The 23,899-nt window shown below is 50.2% G+C and overlaps 1 protein-coding gene across 5 annotated transcripts in view; it reads right to left on the bottom strand.

The window, feature by feature from the left end:
* EXD3 (exonuclease 3'-5' domain containing 3) overlaps positions 1 to 23,899 on the bottom strand; it is a 250,773-nt gene that overhangs the window by 112,694 nt on the left and 114,180 nt on the right. For 4 of the 5 annotated variants that reach the window (XM_021533676.3, XM_077787867.1, XM_077787870.1 and 1 more), the window contains 8 exons: positions 17,910 to 18,076; positions 16,289 to 16,427; positions 15,736 to 15,949; positions 14,517 to 14,626; positions 13,215 to 13,410; positions 11,947 to 12,113; positions 9,521 to 9,691; positions 1,998 to 2,051 (listed from right to left, as the gene is read on the bottom strand). In XM_021533676.3, coding sequence (XP_021389351.1) covers positions 1,998 to 2,051; positions 9,521 to 9,691; positions 11,947 to 12,113; positions 13,215 to 13,410; positions 14,517 to 14,626; positions 15,736 to 15,949; positions 16,289 to 16,427; positions 17,910 to 18,076 — 1,218 coding nt within the window. The remainder of the gene's footprint in view (positions 1 to 1,997; positions 2,052 to 9,520; positions 9,692 to 11,946; positions 12,114 to 13,214; positions 13,411 to 14,516; positions 14,627 to 15,735; positions 15,950 to 16,288; positions 16,428 to 17,909; positions 18,077 to 23,899) is intronic. The other variant, XM_077787868.1, reaches the window with a different exon arrangement.

The following is a 23,899-nucleotide window of genomic DNA, read 5'->3' as shown; positions in this document are numbered from 1 at the left end:
CAGGGCATATGGGGCTGTTCCAATACTCTTGGCTTGGTTTGAATTTGGAATAATGCTTGGAGTTAGTGTGTGTTTTCAGTCTGAATTCTGGTCTGAGCACCACAGTTGGTAACCTAACAGCCACTTTGCAAGAGCTCTGACTCCTGAAGCACCACATGATTTTTATGTGTATGAAACATGATTTAGGCTGGAGAAAGGGAGGCTCAGAGGGGACCTTCTCACTCTCTACAACTCCCTGACAGGAGGGTGTAGCCAGGGGCGTTGGTCTCTTCTCCCAGCTAACAAGTGACAAAACAAGAGGAAATGGCCTCAAGATGCTCCAAGGAAGGTTTAGATTGGATTTCAGGGAACATTTCTTCACAGAAAGGGGGTCAGGCATTGGAATGAGTTGTCTAGGGAGGTGTTGTAGTCATCTCTGTAAATGTTCAAGAGTCATCTGGATGTGGCACTTTGGAGACATGGTTTAATGGGGACCACGGTGGTGATGCTGGGTTAACAGATGGACTTGGTCATCCTAAAGGTCTTTTCCAACCTTGACAATTCCATGATTCTGTTCTACAAAATATACCCAAGTCCCATCAACTCATAATTTGGTGAGGTGGTGCAGACAGGGGCAGCAAAAGGAAATTGAGTTCAATCCCAGCTTTCTGATTAAACTTGGCCAGATCCCACAGAGTGTGCCAAAGCACAATGATAGAGACAATGTCCAGCGACCACTTCAACCCCTCTGATTCACACAGATGTTTCACCTGGAGTTACCTGGTGGCCAAGAAATTTGAAGGGCTGATGTGGGAAGTCCCTCAATGTTTGTTCCACACTCTGCAGAGAAGTGTACCTGGGAAGTCCCAGACACATCTTCATGACCATGCTAAGGACTCACAGGAGTGGGATCAGCTACACACCAGTAAAAGAGCCTAGCAGAGCCATCCCATCCTTGTGGAGGGCATCTGAAGGCAAGGGAACTGAGGGAACCAGACATTTCCCAGGAGTACTGTAGCCTGGAAACAGTTATTTTCCTTTTGCAATTCCTACACAATACTTTGAAGTTAGAGTTCTGCCAAACAAGATGATGCTGGATGCTGAATTTCCTATTCCACCAGCTGTAGGCCCAAGGAACCTGCAGGGTGGCTGCACCTGCTTCACAGTGTCTCATTATGCAAGGAGTTTTATTCCACACTCTGATTTTCCATAGGAAATCAGCAACCCCTATTCTGCAAATATTCTGACTGTCTGCCTGAGTAGCTGGGAGATTTTATACTGACAGTTTGTGACAAAGAAGTCCTGCATCCTGGGTCATGTGAACAGAACTCTGGCTCACTCAGAACAGTTTCACTCTTCCAAATGCATTTTTGGGCAGTACAAAATTGCACAGGACCTGCAACAGGACATCACAGCGCTGCAAGCACTGACTTGGCAGGTTCAGCATTGCATTTTGAAGCGTGTCTGTGAACAGCTCTGAACAGCTGGTGCTGAGGGCAAGGTTGGCCTTTGCTTTGGCTTTTCTGTTTATCTATAGCAACACAAAACCTCTCTAGCTTCCACCAGACCCATCCTTGGGGCCTTCCAATCTCCCCCTTCCAAGCCTGAAGAAATGTCCCTGAGGGCTGGAACTGGCTGCTGAGCCAGCCAGCAAGCAAGAATCTCTGGGATAAAAAGCACAGAAATTGAGCTGCCTTTTCACCTGTCAGTGAGGCCAGACAGAAACACACTGTTCTGGATTGCTTGGCTTGACTTTCACCCCCACCCCCAATGGAGAGCAATCACTCTCCCCACCAATACAGGACTGAATATAAGTATAAAAAAGCATTTCACCCCGAGCCTTGGTGGTTGAGAACAGAAAACCTCTAAGACCCTAAATGTAGCTTTTAGTGGAGAAAACATGAAAAATCCAACCCAGCTGTTGCATTCAGATCTGACTTTTCCTCTTGTCTCCCCTGCACACCCCAGACCACGCAATGATCTGTTTCAGAAACACACCAGCAGCTTGGAACACTCACAGTCTGATATGGGAGTCCAGAGGTCAAAATGACTCTTCCTTCCCGTCGGGCAATCTGGAAAAAACAGTAAAAATCCAAATGAACAGGGGCTGAAGTTATAATCAGTTCAGGCTTTACTTGTAGTCACAGAAGAGAGGAGGTGAACTGGAGATATCGAGTGTTTCTCTCAGTGTCAGTCCCCACCTAGCCAAGAGCTCCTGTCAGCAACAGCAGCTCAAGGCATGGCTCACCCCTTGTACCCTCCCTGCCAATCCCTGCCTCATCTCCCATGTGCTGGAACGAGCTGCTGGTGCATCTATACTACAGATGGCCCAGGGAACCATTCCACCTTGAAACTATCCTATACAAAAACAATATATTTTTTTCCATTAACCCAGACTATTTCTATTTCCCCACTCTGGGTCACAAAGAAGGAAACAGTTCTGCTGCACAGGGGAAAAGGGAAGAAAACCTAACCAGGTAATTCTAGAAAAAAAATGTACCATGAAACATGCCTGCAAACTTCATACCTTCAACAAAACTGCTCCTTAGAGAAGGAGAGCGTTATTGTCCTGGCAACCCAAAACACAGGAATTATGCACCTTTCCAGGCTGCAGAGAACATCTCCTGTAGAGTTTATCACCTCCTGACTTGGAATCCTGAGCTTTTGTCAGAGGTCTGGTCCTTCAAGTGGAAGGTCTGTGTTGAGTTCCCAGGGAGCTCATCACCTGCCTGCTGACACAGGCTCGGGGACACTGCAGAGGGCTCGCTGCCAAAGGGAGACACTACATCTGGAGCTGCAAGGGTGGAAGTGTGACTGACCTTCCTTCACATGATTGAATGATGCCCCTTCCTCCCACCCCTCACCCTCCTGGAGGAGGGACAGAGCCTCATGGCTGCAGCAAAGGAGGATTCACAAGGATTCCCATGTGAACCAGGACTCAGCTCTGATCCTGCTGACAAGAGATCAGTGCTTTGAAGTACACACAAGGTTATTTCTCTCCTCTGGCTTGGATTCTGTTAGAAGTCCTCATGTTTTTCACTGACTCCAGATGTGTGTCATGGAGGTCCCTCATCTGGTACAGAGTGCAGCAGCTCTGTCTGGATCCCTCTCTACCCTTGGCAGGAAGACACATTTGGGATCAGAGTCCTGCTGCACTTCCCAGAGAGAAACCAGCAAGCACAGCCAGGGAACACCAGACAAACCAACAACTTTTAAGCTCTCTCTTGGGTAGTCATTCTCTTAAGACTCACTGGACCTATGGCAACAGGAAACAAGGGGGAGAAGGCTGTGAAGGTCCCATGCAGGCAGCTAAACAACCTGTTTTTCCCCTTTTTTCTTCTTGCTGAGCTTTCAGGTATCTGTTTCCCTCCTTTAGTTGTGAAGTCACTCTTTGGCTGAAAGTTCTGCACTGAGAAAGTGATTGGCAGCAACTTCTAAAACATCTTTCTACAGGCAAAATTACTGGATTTCTTTCAAAATCAACCCACTCTCTCTCAATAGAGGAAAAAACCTCTAAGAACAAAAGCCTTGAAGGGGTAGCACAGACACCCCATGCAGTCCTGCTGCTGAGCAGCCACCACAGCACCCTTGTGGCATGGTAGCGAGGGAGGTCTGCTAAGGCAACAGCAAAAGGTCACCACAGGGATTTGCAAACAAGGGAAAAGGGATGTGAAATTCCTCCAGACCCATGTTTACTTCAGGGTAAGTCTGAGGATTTCACAGATGGAACACTCCATTCTGACTTTCTACATCCAGGGTTAATTAGTTCAAGCTTGATAAATCCCCTTATCTAAATGGCTCTGCAGAGACAGGCAAAGAACATCAAATAAAAAGGAGAAAAGCAATAACTCTTCCAACATGTTTTTCTGCCTCTGGAAAAACGACTGGGAGAAGCACGCAGAGCCAGAAAAGCCATGTGATAGCACACATCTGACTGAGACCACAGAGGGTATGTGCTGGAGAAAAGGGCACAATTCTTTCTTTTTCTCCAAAAGCAACGAGGGAAGGCAGCACTGGGACCATGGGGGGATGTATGGTCAGGGATGCAAATGAGAGGAAAAGAACACCCAGGGCAGCATTTTGGCATGGCTGTCAGGGACCTGTGCTCTAGCCCAAGTGCTGCAGAGAGGGCACTGGCCTCAATTTCACAATCTATTACAAAGATAATATCAACTTCCTCTGGAAAAGGCTCAGACCTTCTGGGTAGAAAGCACTGCCTAATCTGTTGGTATTACTGATTAGCCCTTAACGTGTCTGTCTGTTCAGCCAACTTCCATCCTGCAGAAATGAATGAACCCACAGGAATTACTGTCAGAGAGACCTGGAAGGGCAGCTACTGAGGAGAGAGGGCAGAGAGAGCCCCTTTGTTTCCAAGCCAGCACCAGCAGCAGGATGATTTGTGACAATCTAAAGCATCCTGAACCAAGGGCAAAGGAGGTTCCAAAAAAACAGCAGCACAAAGCTGTGGATTTGTAAGTTAAACTTTGCCAAGTCAATGCAAGACACATGTTGGGCAATGCCACATGTCCTTGACATGTACAGGAAAAGTTGTGTTCCCCTTGCAGTGATATCCTGAGCCTGGGCCATCAAGGCCTTGCTTCAGACCAAAAGGGAGTGGACAGAAAGTGTCTGCCCCAGGATATGTGCTGGGAAAGCAGCCAGACAAGGATCTGCTAGAGAAGGGGATCACAAAACCCACTCCAAATGCAGAGGCCCTCCCTGTAATCCCAGGCTTTTTTAAAAGAGACAGTAAACCAAGAGCTTAACAGCTCTGAGCACACTCAGTCCAGCTCTCCCAGTATTGCTACCCTAATCTTCTCTTCGGCTTTCCTGAAAAGTATAAATTGCACGGAGTTATCACACAGTTTTGTAATGTGGCCTTAAGTGTCACACCAAAACCATCCACCCAGTTTTGTTTCTCTGTGCAGATCCATTTGTATCAAGGTTTCCAATGAAAGACCTTCTCCTCCTGCTGACCAAACATCAAAAGCCAAGTCTTGATCTTAAAATCAACACAGCTCTTCATCTGCCCTCTCTGAATTTAGCTTCCCACCAAACTAAAAAGACCAGCAAACCTGGAGAATGTCTCTACATCAAAAATATGGAAAAAGCCAGTCAAAGCTGAGACAAGATCCAAGATTAGATTTCCCCATTAGGTGAAGATCTGCTCACTGCTGGATTAAAATCCCTTCTGTATCACCTGGCTCCAAATTAGTCTAGGGCAATTTAGATCTGGGTGCACAATGCCCTATCTGGCTCCTGAGATCCATCCAGCCTGGCCCTTCTCTGCAACTTGCTGGTTCACCTGGAGCTTTGGAGGGTAGGTGTAACCTTGCAAGGGAATTTTCCACAGCATGGGAGCCTTGGGAAGCCAGTTTTACCTGCCTTCTGGTTATTAGCACACTTCAAAAGATACCAGGTTTGCCTTAGCATCAGATTATCCTTAGAGATGCGGATGATTTTGAAGACCAAGAGCAAAGTCCATTCAAAAAATAAAGTAAGCCAACCCAGAACACAACTGAAACAGCTTTTATTAGAAACCTAAGAGACTATGAACATTTTCTTAAAACCTTTTGCTCTGCCCCTGAGGTACAACACTGCAGGATCTACTGCAGTCACTCAGGCTGCTGGGTGATCCTGTAAGGTTGGTATGAGAAGGATGCCACTGCTTTGCCTGATTCTGCAAAACTGCTGAGAAAATAGAAGCATCCACTTTTCCATCTCCTTCCAATTATCTGGAAAACTCAAAAGATAGGTTTAAGATTCTCTGCAAAGAGAGGCCTGCAGAAGACAAGATGGAATCATAGAATAGTTTGGTTTAGAAGAGATCTTTAAAAGGTCATCTTGTCCCAACTCCCCTGCAGTGAACAGGGACGTCTTCAACTGGGTCAGGCTGCTCAGAGCCTCCATCCAACCTGACCTGGATTTTTCCAGGGATAGGACATGAAAGACCTGGGTAGGAACACAACAGGCACAGGGTACAATTTTAAGTAAATAAACTTGTATTAATTGCAAATAACTTGTTGCTTATGGGATTAAGTGCAAAGGCAAAGGGTGGATCACCCAAAACCAGGACCTGCACACTCAGAACCTGCTGCACTCCAGAGAGGGAATCTCCACGTTCTTTACCCCATGGGTTGCCTGGAGCTGGAGTCAGAGTCCCTGAGGAGGAATGGCTGGATGCACACAGCCCTTCTTCAGAGAGGCCACACAGCAGAAAACCAGGTTTGGGCCAGCCTGGGCCACTGCCTGAAGTCCTGCAAAGGCCCTGCCCGAGGTGCAGTGAGCAGTGCTGCTGGGCAAGGACTGCTGGGGACAGTACATGGTGAGTCCCACCAGCTCTCAGTGCACAAGCTGCAAAAATTCTCAGGTAAAGGAGCATGTCCAGCACATCTGGAACTAATTCCAGCCCCAGCTGCAGACTTGCTGTGCCACACAGGTGTGTGCAGGTGCTACAGCAGGTAGGACAGCAAGTTAATATGGGAAAAACAGCACGGCCACCCCATTGAGTGAGAGGGCTTAATAAAAGCTGCCTTTCAGACAGGCTGCTGCTCATGCACAGGAGCTAAAATGCTTCTGTAAGGAACAGCCTGTGAGTTCATGAGGACAGATTTAACCAGAGACATTTTCAGTATGAATTTCTACTGTTTTTCCATTTTTAAAGATTTTCTGTATCTGCACTTATGACAGGCAACTTTAATCAGTCACTTCTCCAATCAAGTCCTAATTAAATGGCATCATTAAATCAAAGACTGCAAGCTGGTAGCATCTCACAGCAGATACATAGAACCGTAGAATCATAGAATCGTTAAGGCTGGGAAAGACCTTCAGGTCATCGAGTCCAACCACAAATCTAGCACTGCCAACTCCACCATTAAATCTGGTCAGCCAGAGGGGATCCAGTGGATTGTGGTGCCAGAGGCCCTGCTCTCACACCTCTGCAGATCTGGCATGATAAAATCACCATGACAAGTCCAAGATAAAATATTTAGTTAATAACAACAGCACAACATGAAGCATAACACAGGACAAAGGTTTCACATCCATGGGAACGGGGGTTGCCAAATCAACTCCTGCTACATGTGCTAGCCTAAACAAAAAAATAAATAAAATTCATAACTGCCCAAGCACAGCTGAGGAAGTTCTCAGGCCTTTAAGCTTGATGCCAAATAACAGAAGGTGAAGGACCAAACCCATCTGCCCACCAACACTTGAAGCCACTTTAACAAAGAGAAGGAATGAGAACAATAAGGAGCAAATGCCAGGTGTTGCAGTTCTTGGCACAAAGAGAAGTGTAGTATGACTGATAAATCATTTAAGTGAAAAGACTTTAATGAAGAGCAAACACTAATGCTGTACACTCTTAGTTGTTCTAGTGACACCAGTTTGAGACTGTGCTGGGACAACACCCAAACCATCTGTCTTGTACTCGGTGACCAGGATCCAAACCCTCTGCTGGCCTTAGCAATAACATTCCCAAGTTTTTGGGTGTAGGGTGGTCAACATTCAACTTTGATTCAATCAGGATCAGCCAGATATCAGACAGGGTGGGAGGAGTCTATTTTTATCTTTGAATTTCCAAGCCTAGATCAAAGGCTCTGCAATACAGTAACACTCCAAGCACTTTTGATAGTGAAAGGATGTTTGTCCGGTCACCATAGAGAAAGCAATGTCAAACATCCTGTCCATGGCACGATAAGGGATGGGGATGAGGAGTGGCGATGGGGCTCTGGGGGGAGGCACTGAGAACCAGTTTGTTTAAATAACTTGTGCAAGTTTGGCAGGGAGGAGATATTAATTATTTCTGCAGAAGTTTGAGCCTGCCCCAGATTCAGGCCAAGCAGACATCTGAAGAGGAAACATCCTGCACACCAGGCTGGGTGATCCATGCACATTTAATAGCACACACTGTGTGGCCTGGATATCTCTGTTGACTCCCTCGAAGGCAGGGGGGCCCTCTGGGAGACCTGGACAAATCAGAAAGCTGTGCAATCACCGACCAGAGGAAGTTCAAGAAGGGAAAGTGATATATTCTGCACTTGGGATGGGGCAACACTGGATATACAAACACACTGGGGAATGAGATGCTGGAGAGTGGCGTCACAGGAGGGGACTTGGGGATCCTGGTTGAAAGAAAGTTGAATGTGAGTCAGCAGTGCCCTGGAGCCAGGAGGGACATTTGAGTCTTGGGGGCATCAGGCCCAGCATCACGGGCTGGTCAAGGGAGGGGAGTGTCCCACTCTGCTCTGGGCTGGGGTGGCCTCACCTTGAACCCTGATAGCAGTTTTGGGCACTGTAAAATAAGACACTAGGCCATTAGAGAGCGTCCAAAGGAGGGCAACAAAGATGGTGAAGGGCCTTGAGGGGAAGGTGTATAAGAAGTGGCTGAGACTTGGTCTGTGCAGCCTGCAGAAAAGCAGACTGAGGGGAGACCTCATTGCAGCTACAACTTCCTGGGGAGGGGAAAAGGAGGGGCAGACACTGATCTCTGCTCTCTGTGACCAGGGACAGGACCTGAGGGAATGGCATGAAGTTGTGTCAGGGCAGGCTCAGGCTGGAGAGCAGGAAAGGTTCTTCCCCCAGAGGTGCTGGCACTGCCCAGGCTGCCCAGGGAATGGGCACGGCCCTGAGGCTGCCAGAGCTCCAGGAGCCTTTGGCCAGCGCTGCCAGGGGTGCCCAGGGTGGAAATGCTGGGGTACGTGTGCAGGACCAGGAGCTCTTCTCAATGATCCTTGTGGGTCCTTTCCAGTTCAGGGGATTCTGTGACTCTGTGATTCTGTGATCTGCTCTCCTGGGATAGCAGAATTGTGTCTGAAATGAAGCAGCATTTGTCTCTCATCCAGTAGGCAGAAAGGCAGAGTTATTATGGGAGCCCAGAGCAATACTCATGGTCCCCTCTTCCTTTCCTAAATATCACTGCGAGTTGTGGCTGATCACCTTTGGCCTTTGCAAGGCCAGCCAGGATGTTATATGGCTATTGATTAAGGACATTCTCCCTTCTGTATTGAACAGCCATCTTTGAATTGTGGTTCTGCCCAACTGACCTGGACACAAGGCAGACAAATACATTCCCTGCAAGCTCAAACTGGAGTGCATTATAAATCTGAGTGTTAGCTCCTTTCACTGACTTTTGTCTTGTTGCAAACACACAGCCTCCACAAAGACACTTGGTCATGTCTTTGTGGGTTGGAGATGATCTTTAAGGCCTCTTCCAAGCCAAAGCAAACCACTCTGTGATTCTATGATCTTTACCCTCCACTTGTGTTCTTCTCATGACTTGAGCCACCCCAGCTGCCAATGACACAAACAGACACACGTAAGAGTGAGGTCATAGCAGTTTCTGCTAGCCTCCTCTCTCCTGGAAGTGAGAACCAAGGCCACACACCACTGGAGGGATCAGTTGATTCCATCTGCCAGAGCTCAGGGTGACCCAAAGAGCTGGGACTCAGCATAGGGATGGAAGCTCCTGCAGCCTGAGAACCAGTGCAGCTTCCTAGGAACCCCCATCACGTCCCCATGGACATGGGAGCTGTGAACTCACCTCAGCAGCTTTCCTGTGCTCATCCTCATTGTCCAGCAGCCGGACATCCACGCCCAGGCAGCGCAGGTAGCGCCCCAGGCCCTGCAGCATGTTGTCACAGACCACGCTGAACTCCTGGGGGGAGATGGGGGCAGAGGGGCATGGGGGCTCCATTCTGGGTCCTTGGCATTCCTAGATAAAGGCAGGAGATCCATAAGGAGAAGAAGTCTGATTCCCAGTATATTTGTGTTTTTACTCCCTGCATTAGTTCACCCACCATGGCACATCCAACTGCCTCCTTCCACCTGTGTCACCACTCCCCCATGCTCTGCAGCACCTCCAGATCCTCCTTCCATCCTTTCCACATTGCCATCACCACCTGGGCAGGGGGCAGAACATGATGGAGCTAATTCTGAATTCACCATTCTCTCACTGACCAGTTGGCCACCTGATCCAGGGACCTGCAGCCCTTCCCTGGAGAAGTGCCAACCTGGCCTCCAGGGCTCTGCACAGACATTCATTTTCAAGAAGTCACAGAAACATAGTCAAGGCTGCTGTTCCCCTAAATTAGTCTGCAATTAATAAACATGTGCTAAAGCTATGATTTGGGACAGACAGAGGGAGAAACAGGTAGACAAAGCAACCACGGCAACTCTGTTACCTTTGGAAGGTTAAAAATAGGCAGTGCCTGAATTCTGTTTGTTTTATTTCAAATGTCTGCTGCTGGGGGAGTTCCTGCACTTGGAGGACTTTGGCTTTGGGAGGCTCCCAGAAGTACAATAGCTAAATTCATGGAGAAGGGAAGTTATTAAGGAACTTCCAATGTCCAGCTTTTGATTCCGGGAACTTGAATCAGCTGGGATGACTGAAGGACACAGCCAGCAAATATGCAGGGAGCCAGCACTGCAGATCAGTCCTGCAGGAGCTGGCTCCAAGCTGGGAATGCTGTGGCACACCAGACAGCTCCACCTGAGCTCACCACGGGGACCAGCTCAGGTCCAGGAGCAACATTAGTGTGATGCTGTAGTTCCCAGCAGCTGGTCCCTGCACCCAGGGCTCTGCAGCACTGGGCAGACTGGGCTGCCACCAGCTCCTGAAGGACCCTCGTCGATGCAGCTGTGAAACCAGAGCAGTGACAAGGGATGGAGCTGCCCCCTGAAGCTGAGGCAGTTGGAGACACCACCCCTGGCTGCTCCTGCTGTTCAAACAGATGTGCAGGAGCTGCAGCTGGCTCTCAGCCAGTGCTTATCCAGTGGCCAGCACTGTCATACAGAGCTTTCTTCTCACATTTCATGCCAGCAGAGAGCAAAAAGCTTATAAAGGAGAATAGAGTCATTAGCCCAACTTCAGACAAGGAAACACTGGGAAAGAGAGCTTGGAGTCCTGCAGGATGCAGTCAGGACAAATCTGCTTTTTTTTGTGCCCCAGTCCAGGTTTTACCAACTGCCTCTGGGCTGATGAATCTAACTGTACAGACCACAAAGATGACCCGTGGGTTTCCAAGGTGATTGCAGCCTGAAGGGCTCACTTTTCCCACCTCTGCAGCAGCCACCCAGCTCTGCTGCAACACACATCCCATGAATCCAGTGCTCAGGGAGCAGCTCCATGTGCTCTCCTGCCTGCTGAAGGCCAAGGGATGCTGCACATTTACACACAGGTGGACACAGTCAGCAGCATCTCAGCCCAGCCATGGAAAGAGGCACTGACTTCAGGAGCTCCACACACACTTGGGGCTCTTCAGGATACACAGATACACACGGTAGGTCTTCTCAGGCAGTAGCAAAATGGCATTTGTGCCAAGGTTTCCAAAGGTGCACAAACCACTGAATTGTTCCATTTTAAATGTAAAATGTTATTGCTGATAGGCACCAGTCACATTTCAAGATACTTAAGCAGAGTTGCACAGCTCTGGTGGAGTTTTAAGGCTCTGCCACAAGACAAACTTCTGGGAGAGGCCTCTCACAGAATGTGGTGGTGGGCAGGGAGGCAGAGACAAGCCTCCAGCAGAAATGCATTTTTGATGGATTATTTGCTTTTAACTTCGCAGACTTCTACTCCAGACACAATAAAGGAGATACTCCCAGTGTGAAAGCAAGGTGTGGAAGCTCAGTAAAAATGAAAAGTAAGGAAGTAAGAGTTTTGAAACCTTGGCCACAGAATCCAAACCCAAAATGTGGAAGGAGCATTTCCACGAGCAAGGCTCACTGGGCTTAGCACACAGATCTGCACCCACACTGTGCAGACAAGTGAAACTCAAAGAGCAGGGAAAGCTGGACCCAGACAGGCCAAGGAGAGAACAGAGTGTCCTGGGAGGGAGGGGTGAGGAGGATGTTTGCTGCAAGAGTCCTGAGAACAGCCATGCACAGTGAATGGTGTGCCTGAGAGCAGCAGTGTGTGATTTGCAGGGGTCTTGAGCAGCAAGGAGCTCTTAGAAGATGTTTACAAACCTGTTCAGAAGGTGATGGTGCTTCTTGTTTATTCAGCTGCTTCTTTGCCCTGGGTTTTTTGCTCTGTTTTCCCACCAGACTGTCTGTCAGGTTTGAACCCAGACCAAAGCTCTCAGGGTCCTTGCAGAGCCTCTCATAGATCTCCAGCAAGCAGTAGGCATCTGAGGCTGCAGGAAAGAGAATGAGCCTCAGCTCATATAAGGCTCATTCAAAAGTAAACCAGAGACTTTCCTGAGGCAAGGAAGAGCCCCCACCTTTGTAAAAGTCACTGTGAACAACTGTGAAGCTGCAACTCCCTCAAGTCATACCCTCAGCTCCAGGACTGACTCACTGAGCATCAGCTGAACCCACGGTCCCAGGGGGTCAAGGCAACAGCTCCTAAAGACAGGCTCTGCCATCTCCATTCTAACCCAATAACCCAATGTAAACTCTAGTGTGGCTCTTCCAACCACCACCAGGTAGCTCCAGCCAGCCCCTGCTCCTCACCATTGTCCCCAAGACTGCCCACAGCTCCTTGTCACTCCTCTTGACAGGAAGGGAACTTCCCCAGGAGATGCAATATCTGAACAGGTACTGCCTGAGCTGTTTGCAATCACCTGCCCACATTCACTGCTTCGTGCTGCTGCTCCCTGCAATGGCAATGGGAGAACTCTCCCAGCCAGTCTGACAAGTCCCAGTGATTAACTTTTGTGAGAACTGTGTCAGCTTCAAGGATAGTCGAATTTAACAAAGGGCTGGTTTGCATCAGCAGACTGTCCTTTGATGCACCCGGAAAAGATTTAGACCCAGACTTCTGACTCTGGGGTAATCAGCAATAAACTCTATGGGTCCCTCCACAGCCCTGAGTCTGTGCTGCAGTTTCTGACACCACATCTGCCCATTTCAAACCTGGCTCTAACAAGCACCTCACTGTGACAAATGAACACAGCATTTGTTTCCCAGGAAGGCTGTGAAATGAGGCAGAAGGAAGTGGACTTTCCTCTTTTCAGTTACTGAGAGAAGTTTCCACTGAGGTGATGTTTCATCAGACAAAATCTGCAAAGCACAGGAATTCCTTCATAAGGGAAATAATGAATCACTGGACAGTTTAAACTTCAACCATTAAAGTCATGTCCTCAAAAGAACAAACAAAACATGTGCTGACTCTTTTGAACAGGAACTAATCTGCAAAGCCATTTTCTTCCTCTGCTACTTAACGACTTTCCTGGGGACAGAGCAGCCAAACACAGCCTGGCCTGGGCACCTGCAGCACCCAGCCAGGGTCAGACCTGCATAGAGGATCTGCTCCTCCCGGAGCGGCCGCTTCTCCCAGTTTGACAGCTGCTCTGTTTTATCCAGAGGCTTCCCCAGCACATGCTGCACCAGGAGGCTGAGTCCCTTCTCCGGCTGCCTGACCCCTCTCTGCTCATGGCTGTGCTCCGGGGACAGTCCATCGACCTTCCGGCTGTCCTTCCCCCACTGCAGCTGATGGAAACAAAAAGACAGAAACCACCTGGTTATGGAGCAGCTCCCAAACCACCTCCTGTTCCAGCTGCTGGGGCCAGGCACAGCCCTATCACATCCATATCATGCCTGTCATATTGAACCCCAGCCCTCAGACAAGGGCTGGGATGGCACGAGATAAAAACAGCGTTGGGTTATTTCTTTAACAAACACACACTTGCTGGAGAGAAATCTCTTCCATAGCCAAGGAAGGGAAAAATGGGCATTCTTGTATAGCCCTGCACCAGAGCAGCGGGGCTGGGATGAGGTTCCTTAGGGGTCTGCAGGGTGCTCACCATGCTGGAGGCTGCTGGTCTTCCACACAATAAAGGACCAGCAGTGGCAGTTCAGCACTTTTCTCCTCCTAGTCCCAGTGGGAAAAGGCATTCCTGTGACACCTTGGGCAGCCCTCTCTGCAGCTGCCATTTCTCAGCTTAAACTAAGGCAATGGCTGTTGGCAGCTATGTCAGCCCCTGCCGCACTTCCCAGGTTAAGCTATCAATCCCAGAGATCTGCTTCACCTCAACCCACAGCCTCAGAAACACTCTGTGCATTTTACCCATTAAAATGGTTGTGCTGAACATTTTTGCAGACTGCTGAAAGCTCCTGTGTGCAAATTCAGAGACAGCTGTGCTTCAGCTGACCAGAAATTCCTGTGCTGAACCCACCAGCAGCCCTCCTAGGAACATCAGAGTTCTGTACAAATCATTAACTCCACCATATCTGCTTCAATAATGCATGGCCTTGGAGTAGCAGAATTTCTACAAGAACTTTCTAAGTACAACTTGTGCTGAGAAACCTTGTCCTGGCTGAATGGAGCTGGGTCTCCAAGAGTTTTTCACAGCTTTTATAATGGCTATCAAAAAGCTGTCAGTATCACAAACTTTAACATTTTAGTTGATGAAAACAAAATATTTTTTCTGTGTTCCTTTACAGAATCCCAACACCTCAAACCATCTGGAGGAAATGGTCTCTTTACTCGTGCAGCCATCTCCCTGCCAATCCAGGATGCAAACAGGATTCAGGACAGTTACCAACAGGACATGCAGGAGACATAAATTCCCACATCTCCATGTGTTTATCCTTACTTGTTTGTCCACTGCAAGAAGATCCACCACACCTTGCATTTGCTTCTCTGTGTCTTTCAGAGTAGAACATGTGGCTGCAAGGCTGCTGAGGTCTCCAGACATCCCATAGCCTGGAGACAAAAAAGCTCAAATCACACAGGTAGGAAAACTCAAATCACGCTTAATGCACTGCAGCTTCTTCTAGTTCAGAATCAAAATGGTGACAAAATATTTATAAGCATTGGTGGGAAGACTGTTCAAACAGGGAACAAGGATGGGTCATATCTCTGGTGCTCCCAAGAGACACTCTTGCAGATCAAGGGAAAAGAGAGGTGCGTGAACAATGCTGAGTTTAAGATCAATTTACTTAAAATCAGGGAAAGGTATTTGTTAATTTGTCTTTGAAATCCAGGTTTAGCAGCTCCTGATAAAAGCCTCCAAAAACCATGTATGGTAATTCAGAGATCTCTGGTGTCCAGCACAGCAGCTCCGGGACAGGGACAGCACACCCGGACAGCTCTGCCCACCAGAATCACCTGAGCCACTGAAGGCTGGGTGTCAGCTGGGGATTAGTACAGAGCTAGGACAATCCCAAGTCTGAGAGTGCAAGTTATATCAGGAATCCTGGATCTGATCTGAAATGGGGAGATAGAAGGGCAGGGACTTGTGTCAGATTGGAGATCAGGAAAGGTTCTTCCCCCAGAGGTGCTGGCACTGCCCAGGCTGCCCAGGGAATGGGCACGGCCCCGAGGCTGCCAGAGCTCCAGGAGCCTTTGGCCAGCGCTGCCAGGGATGCCCAGGGTGGGATTTTGGGGGTCTGGGCAGGGACGGGGCTGGGCTGGGTGATCCTGGTGGGTCACTTCCAGCTCAAGATTTTCTGTGGTTCTCTCATCCTGTATTTCTATCACTCCCAGTTACAATAGTCACTGTTTCTTGGCCTGGCAGTGCCTGAACACTCCAGGCTACAAAAACTAGTTCCATGGCAAGTGGATTTAGGGAATGACAACACCAAGAAAAAATGGGGTGCTGTTCACACTTTGTTCCCAAACTCTTACTTCACTAAGAGAACACAAGGTTAGGGACAAAGATGCTTCCCTGTCACTAAAAGAAATCTCTGAACTACATGTTTATTGCTAATGCAGGTTTAATGTTTTATTGTTTAATGCAGGATCTAGGAATGACAAAGGTGACAAAACAGGTGGTGTGAAGTCCCGAGGTGGGGAAGAGAGAGGGGTGTTACCTAGTTTAGTGATGGTTGCATCTGAATAGAGCATCTGGATGAAATGGGGAAGCTTCTCCTTTTCCCCCTCAGCCTCAGCTTGCTCAAGGAGCTGCGGCAGGTCCAACAGGAACACCTCATCCTTCAGTGCAAGCTGCAGGAGGGCGACACGGGGCTTCCCCACCATGCCAAAGGAAGGCTTCCACTCCATGTCCACACCAACGACCTGCCCAGGCTGCAACAAAGACACTTTCTGCACCCAGAGCCTGTCTGTGCTTGAGAGGAGCCTGGAGAATCTGTCCAGGATATTAGCATTTCCTCCCCAGCACCAGCAGCTCTTTCTGCAAACTGCCACAGACACAGAGAACTCTCATAGCACCTGCGCTGCCCAGGGAAACCTTACCTGGCACAATTCCTAACACCTTCCCCAAACCAGACCAGCTTAAAGGAGCAGCTGTTCATGGCTTGGGGAGGTAGGCAGTGGATGGCAGTGGCCACATCCAACTATGTGTCTCAGCCTGACATGGAGTTCCAGCTCCCTGACCCTGCCAGGCCAATCCCAGGTAACACTCACCTGCAGCACCTTCTCCCAGCACTGCAGCATCTCCTCCCATGTCTGCAGAAAGTGAATATTTTCCCGTGGAATAGGAAGCTGGTAATAGTCCTTCTTCTTACTGGCCTCATAATTATCTGCTTTTGTAACCTTTTCTACCCTGAACAGAATCAGATGCAACAGTTTGAATCCATGGAAAGCCAGAAGGAAATCCTGGATTGGAGCAAGAGGGTTAAGTTTTACTCCCCTTATTTCACCCTGACCCTCTCTTTCCCCATGACACTCAGTTCTTTCCCAGAGAAAAGAAACTAATCAAAAAGATCCAGCTCCATTGGACAGATCACATATTTCCGGATAGTCTCTCTCCCATAGAGACTTGAAATGGTTCATTATTTGGGAAACTATTAGTAGCCTTATGTTTGGGAGGCTATGTGCCCAATTTTGCAGCAGAGCAGCTCTCCCTGCTCAAACACTCTTTCCTGTGGGTTTGTGTGCATGGGGAAGTCAATATTTGTGTAAAATATTTAATGAAGGTGTGCAGCCTCAGATCTCCAGGAATATTCTCACCTGCAAAGCTCAGGAGCCCTGTGTGGTATGACCAGAGACAGATGATGTCATTTATATGCTGGTGCCACCTTGTTGTTTGCAGTGTGAACTCCCTCTGGGAACCTGTGGCTGTGTTACTCAATAGGCAGGGCAGCCAGACTGTTTTATGGGGTTTCATGGTTCTGCTGACTTTATAGCAGCTACCACAGCAGGTATCATGACTGAATGAGTAAACTGCAGTACAAAGGGGTTTATTCATCCATCCCAGCTCCTCACGCAGGGCAAAGCACACCCTCACCTGCCTTCCCTCCACAACACAGGATTCCCACAGCACAGGGATGTAGTGATGGGTTTTATATCTGGATGCACAGTCTGTGGCTCAGCCACACACTTGTAATCACCCCTTTGTGTTTTGAGGACTTATCCCTTATGGAAAAACCTCCTGGCTCCCAACTGGTGGCTGCTGTGGCTTCAGGAGGGATGAGGAGGAGAGCAGGTCTGGCAGTGCTTTGGAGCGAGGCAGGAGCATATCCAAGACAGACAAGAGTTTCCTGTGCTCCAAAAAAGCTGTGGACCCTCTGGAGAAGTGTTTTGAGGGTGATTACATCTGTGTTGTATTTCCTGAGGTGACACAGTGCTTGAACAAGTGCAGATCTGCATGAGGAGAAAGAGCAGATCCACAAAACCAGGATCCCTGAACATAAACTGTTCAAGGCCATCTTCCCAAAATCATCAGCATTAAAAAGTAATAATTAGTAAAACTCTGACAGATCTGCAATCACCTCAGTAAAATAGATGAGTATTTGCATTGTTGATCTGGCAGAAGAAAATGTAAGAACCCTCAGCATCATGAAGGAAATCTCACAGAGCTTCTGTGTACTCAGGATGAGTTTAAAATGCCCTTTTCATGGACATTTCCAGGCTTATGACAAACAAATGCAGTGTGTGCAGGGCCACAATGGGATCCAAGTATATGGAGGAAGTCTTTGCAAACTTCTGTCCCCATGGACACATCACGGCAGACAATTTTAAGCAAGCATACAGTGTTTGTATGAAAAGCAATCTGCATGGAAAAGGCATCAAACAGGAGATTTACCTGTCCTGGATGTGCAGCTGCTGAAGCTCCTCAGCCACAGGCTGAGGCAGCATCTCGGGGGGCACCCGGCAGCGCTGCGCCCAGCGCGCCGCCCCGCGCGCGTCGCAGTGCCGCAGCAGCGACTGCACCAAGTGCTCCTGGAGCCACCGGTTCTCCCCAACTGTGCTCTGCAAGGGCAGGGGGGAGGGCAGACTGTCAGTGCAACTTCCATCATGGGGGCTTCTCCTCCTCCCAGGAGGCAACCTCGCTGTAAAAACCTTATTCCTTATGTCTAGTGTGAATCTCCCCTACTTTAGTTTAAAACCATCAGCTCAAGTTCTGTTGCGACAGGTCCTGCTAAAAACTCTGTCCCCATCTTTTTTATTGGCCCCCTTTAAGTACTGAAAGGTCTCCTTGGAGCCTTCTCCAGGTGAGCACCCCCAGCTCTCCCAGCCTGTCTCCAGAGCAGAGGGGCTCCAGACCCTGGAGCATCTTCTTGGGATGGCTTTCTTAGGATAGACATTCCCTATCTCTCCAGGGCAGATGGTGGTTTGGAGACTCCTCCATCCTTGGAAGTATTTGCACGGATTGTTGCGATTGCCAGTCATCCCTAGGTGATTATGGATGGGATTGCCAGTCATCCATAGGGCAGGGAGGGCACACCAGCAAAGCTTTCCTGAGTGGTGTTCAGAGCCAGGAAAAGGCTGCCATCACCCTCCAGCCTCCGGCCCCCAGTGCTGTTAGATGGGGGCTCCAGGACCCCCAGCACCAGGCACAGCCATGGGTGGAGCCCAGGCTGGCTGTGGTGGCACCTGCACTGGAACTCAGCTGGATGAAATGTGCAAGTCCCACATCCAGCTGGGGTGAACAATGATTGCATAAAGAAGTTCTTCCCTCTGTGTCTGTTCAAGGCCCCGAGAAGGTGAGAACTGGATCACTGCTTTGGGACAAACGCACTCTCAGGTGTCACTGTGCCACTCCCTGTGTTCACATCTGCAAACAGGGAGGGCACTTTAGGACATTCCCTGCTCCCAGCTGTTCCCTGAAGGAAGGGAAGTGCCTTGGCTCACTCCAGAGCCTGGGGACACCAGCACAAACTCACACTGCCTATGGTTTAAACCCAGAGCCCAGCTCTGGCAGGAGCATGGCACAGTGCCCACCCTGGCAGGGGTCAGCAGCCACTTGCAAGGGGCAGTGACAGTTGATGACAGCTGGATGCACTAGAGCTCTTCTGCCTTGTCCACCTCTGGGAGGTGCAGGTGTAAGAGGAAATACAAACACACTAACACCCGAGGGGCACACCAGCTTCCTCACCTCCTCCCCATCCAGCCCACATGTGCTGCAAACATCCTGGAGCCACCACAGCCACATAGTAACTTCTCATCTCTGACCTAGTCATGGATCTGCCCTTGAAGTTAATACTGTCAAGAAAACTGCTAAAACAAGCTGAATCCCTATATGGTGGCCCAGGACCTGTAGCTCTAGGACTGGCACTACAAACAAGAATTTCAGAGGAGTAAAATGCTCAGATCTGCACTGGAAGTCCGTCCCCACCCTGCCCACGCAGCTGCCATCTGCCCTGTGTGCCCATCCCCACTGCACAAGGGCCCAAGCCTGTTCCCAGGCACCTTGCTCCCTCTGCCCAGCATGTAGGAACAGCTCCCAGCTGGGTGGGAGGCTGTGGCTGTGGGGCCTCATTCCTCACATTCCTTCAGTAACTAAAAGGTGAGAATTTGTCTTCAAAGTAGACACAGAGATCAGGAAACAAATCTGTTGATGGCCCCAAGGTAAAAAGGAAGGGAAACAGAAAGCCAAGGAGAAAAAAAGAATGACCCCCACCCAGAGGTGCAGAAGGGGGCAGAGGCTCAGAACAGCTTGGAGGGATCTGGCACCCCAGGTAACAGCAGCCTGCTCACAAAAACTGCTGCCTCAGCATTCTGTCTGCACCCGGGGACTCTGTCAAGTGCCAAACCACAGCTCTTCTCACGGGTATCTGGAGGTACAGTTTTACTGCTGTTCCCAAGGGGCTGGGGGCACAGCAGGAGCCAGGGGGTGCAGGTCAGGGGTCCAGCGGCTCCCCAGGGGCTCAGGTACAGTGGGGAAGGGGCAGGGCAGGAAAAGGACAGGACACATTCCCCTGCTCATGCTTCTTGCCCTCTACATTTCCCCTGGCCATGCCAGTCCTGACCTTTGTGCCTCTGTCCCCTCTTTGCCTTATGTGACTGAGCTCAGCCAAGCACTGAACACGTGAAGAAGGGCTGAGTTAAACCTCCTGCACATCTGCCAAGCCACTTCTCAGAGTCCTTTCCAAAAAGAACATATTTTCTTACTAACATTGCAGAGTAATTCCCTCTTCTTGCTCCCCCTGTGTCCATCCTATTGTCTTCCTGTCTTTTTTCTAAAACACAAACTCTTTGGTGTTGGAGCTCTCTTCAGTTCACCCAGAGTCAATTCTTAATAAATCTCATTGTGGCAGCTTTATTTCTGGAAATAATGAGGTGCAGATTTTTTTAATATTCTTTTAATGATAACAGATTTCTTCTTTCAACCACAAAAAACAACTCTGTAAAGAAGGTTAATCTCTCCAGAGATATCCCCTCTTGCATTCTGAAACAGAAAATAGCTTTGTTCGTTTTTTTACTGAAAAAAAGAAAAAACCAACATTGCTCTAAAGGGGAAAGGCTTCCACCGCAACAGCTCTGCAAGAGGCAAGAATGTGGAAACTTTGGCCCCAGAGATGTGGGCACAGATGCAGAGAGCAATGTTTCACCAGGGATGACATTTCATGTGCTTTGCAGTCAGTAAATGAACGTTTCTCAAGAGGAAACTGGCACGGGTGTTCTGATCAACATCAGCAACACCTCCAAGCAGGAAAAGATTCTGTAGGGTATGAGGCTTGTTTACATCCCTCTTGGAATTCTAGACATATCATACATTCTTTAATCCATAGGAGCACACAGAAACCCCTGACACCAACAATAACCCATGATTAAAGCTTTCCACAGTGATGGCTGCAGATTTCCTACCCGTAAATCCTGTTCTCACTGCCAAGTCTTCACAAAGCTCACACCAACCCCACAGGGCAAGCTCAGCAATGTCCTGACCTTAACCCATCAACCATTTCTCCATTGGTACCAATAATTTTGAAACCAAATATCCAATATCTCCCTTAGAAATCACCCTATCCAACCCTAGATCAGTTTTATCTGTATGTGTTAAGCTGCATTTCAGTCCCAGCCAATTCTGCCTTTTGCCTCAACATCTTTTCCCAAAGAGGGACGTTATTCACACCACTGACATTGGCTATTTGCAGAGTCAGATTTTAATTTAACTTTTGAATGTCTTGGCCAATTTCCCCTGTTTTCAAGTGCTTCCAGAACCAACAAAATCCCCTCCTGCTGGTGTAGAGAAAATGTCAAGGAGAATATTTTAGAGTCAGCAATTTTAAAAGGGGGAAAAAGAAAGCCAGACTTGAAAAGGACAAACCTCTGTCAGCAGTGGAGGGCACTGACAGCAATGTTGAGTTGCCTGTGGTGTGGCAGGTACAGACACCTGTGCTGAAACATTCCTTAAACATGCCACTGTGGTACTGTCACTGCAACTTTATTGAATTTGTGCTCGAGGTTTCTGTTTCCAAGTTTCCATCATTTGTGCTGCATGGGGAGATGCTGCACTGTCACCATCAGATGTCACTGAAGGGAACTCCTTGAAGCGTAAGGGTGGAGCTGGGACCCTCAGAGCCAGCTCAGACCAGGGCCACAGCCTGTTCTCTAAGAGGAGGGGGATCTTCTCTTCTGGAGAGCCTAAAGAGATCCTGGAATCCCAGAATGGTTTGGGTTGGAAGGGATCTTAAAGTTCCAACTCCCCTGCCATGGCAGGGACACCTCCCACTGTCCCAGGCTGCTCCAAGCCCTGTCCAGCCTGGCCTTGGGCACTGCCAGGGATCCAGGGGCAGCCACAGCTGCTCTGGGCACCCTGTGCCAGGGCCTGCCCACCCTCACAGGGGAGAATTTCTCCCTAACATCTAATATAACCCTGCCCTCCTTCAGCTTAAGGCCATTTCCCCATGTCTTGTCACTGCCTGTCCAGGTAAAGTCCCTCTCCCTCTTTCCCATAAACCCCCTTCAAGTCACAGCAGGCCACAATAAGGTGTCCCTGGAGCTTTTCTTCCTTGGGCTGGACACCCCCAACCCTGCCAGCCTGGCTTCAGGGCAGAGGGGCTCCAGACCGTCTCTGTGGCCTTTTCTGGGCTCTCCAACAGGTCAATGCCTTTGTGGTGCTGAAGACCCCAGAGCTGGACACTGTCCTCCACGTGGGGTCTCACAAGGACACGGTGGAGGGAGGAAATCCTCTCCCTTGGATAAAAGAGGCCAATTTTCCCTCCAGTCTGTCCTGAGCAAGGTTTCTGTGGAAGCAGCAGTCCCTCGGCCACGGCCACCACCCACAGCCAGAGGCTGAGAACGCCCTGAGAACAGGCAGCTCTCTCACCATTTGAGCTGCTCTCTCCCAGGCACTGGGCACTCATCTGTGAACTGCAGGAGAGCAGAGGAGGCTGCAGGGAGAGCCCCGCCGGCGGCTCTCGGACAGCACCCAGCGGGCACTGCCGCAGCCCCTGCCCCGCTGGGCAGCCATTCCCTCAGCAGAGTGGCCCAGGCCTGATCCTCTGCAGAGCTCCGGCCCCGCGGCTCCCGGGGCACCTTCAACTCATGGGCACCCTCAGCTCCCCGGGGCACCCTCAGCTCCCCGGGCACCCTCGGCTCCCAGGGCACCCTCAGCTCCCGGGGCACCCTCAGCTCATGGGCACCCTCGGCTCCCGGGGCACCCTCGGCTCCCAGGGGCACCCTCAGCTCATGGGCACCCTCAGCTCATGGGCACCCTCGGCTCCCCGGGGCACCCTCGGCTCCCGGGGCACCCTCGGCTCCATGGGGCACCCTCAGCTCCCAGGGCACCCTCAGCTCCCGGGGCACCCTCAGCTCATGGGCACCCTCGGCTCCCCGGGGCACCCTCAGCTCCCCGGGCACCCTCGGTTCCCAGGGGCACCCTCAGCTCCCCGGGCACCCTCGGTTCCCAGGGGCACCCTCAGCTCCCGGGGCACCCTCAGCTCATGGGCACCCTCGGCTCATGGGCACCCTCAGCTCATGGGCACCCTCGGCTCCCCGGGGCACCCTCGGCTCATGGGCACCCTCGGCTCATGGGCACCCTCAGCTCCCGGGGCACCCTCAGCTCCCGGGACACCCTCAGCTCATGGGCACCCTCGGCTCCCCGGGGCACCCTCAGCTCCCCGGGCACCCTCGGTTCCCAGGGGCACCCTCAGCTCCCGGGGCACCCGTGGCTCCCGGGGCACCCTCAGCTCCCTGGGGCACCCTCAGCTCCCGGGGCACCCGTGGCTCCCGGGGCACCCTCAGCTCCCCGGGCCACGTTCAGGCCCGGGGAGGTGGTACAGGTGTCTGCACCACCTCGCTCCTCTGTGGATCTGGATGCTCAGTAGCCAGGGCCCCCCTGCCTCTTCCGAAAGGCAATTCTGAGGAGTCTAACTTAGGATATCACTGCCAGGGATCAAGGCAAAGGCAACTCTTAAAGTCAGCTTGCCTCTTGTACTGGGGCTCCTCACAGGGAGCTGATTGTTCTTGGCAACCTGGAGGAAGCTGCTGGTTTGTGGTGAGCAGCTGAACAATATTGTGTGACAGGATGCATCTGCTCCATGTTCCTGTGTGCCTCACACAACCACGGCCAAGTGGCAGCCAGAAGAGTCACACCACGCTTCTCTGGTAAAGCTCACCCCCACAGGGGCTTTACAGGTCCCTTCCAACCCAAACCATGCTGGGATTCCATGAGATGGTCACTGGGTTGGAGCATGTGGGGAGGCTGAGGGAGCAGGGCTTGTTCAGCATAGGAAACTCCTGGCTGAATGTAGGGGAATATAATCCCCCTCTTCAGTTTTATTGGGGGGACCATAGACAAGATGGAGTCAGATCCTCCCAGAAATTCCAGCCAGGCCAAAAAGTAAAAAA

The sequence above is a fragment of the Lonchura striata genome, chromosome 22 (assembly GCF_046129695.1).
Source record: "Lonchura striata isolate bLonStr1 chromosome 22, bLonStr1.mat, whole genome shotgun sequence".
In the NCBI taxonomy this organism is placed as follows: Eukaryota; Metazoa; Chordata; class Aves; order Passeriformes; family Estrildidae; genus Lonchura; species Lonchura striata.
Note: the sequence above shows the minus strand (reverse complement) of the source record. Positions and strands in the feature narration are given on the sequence as shown.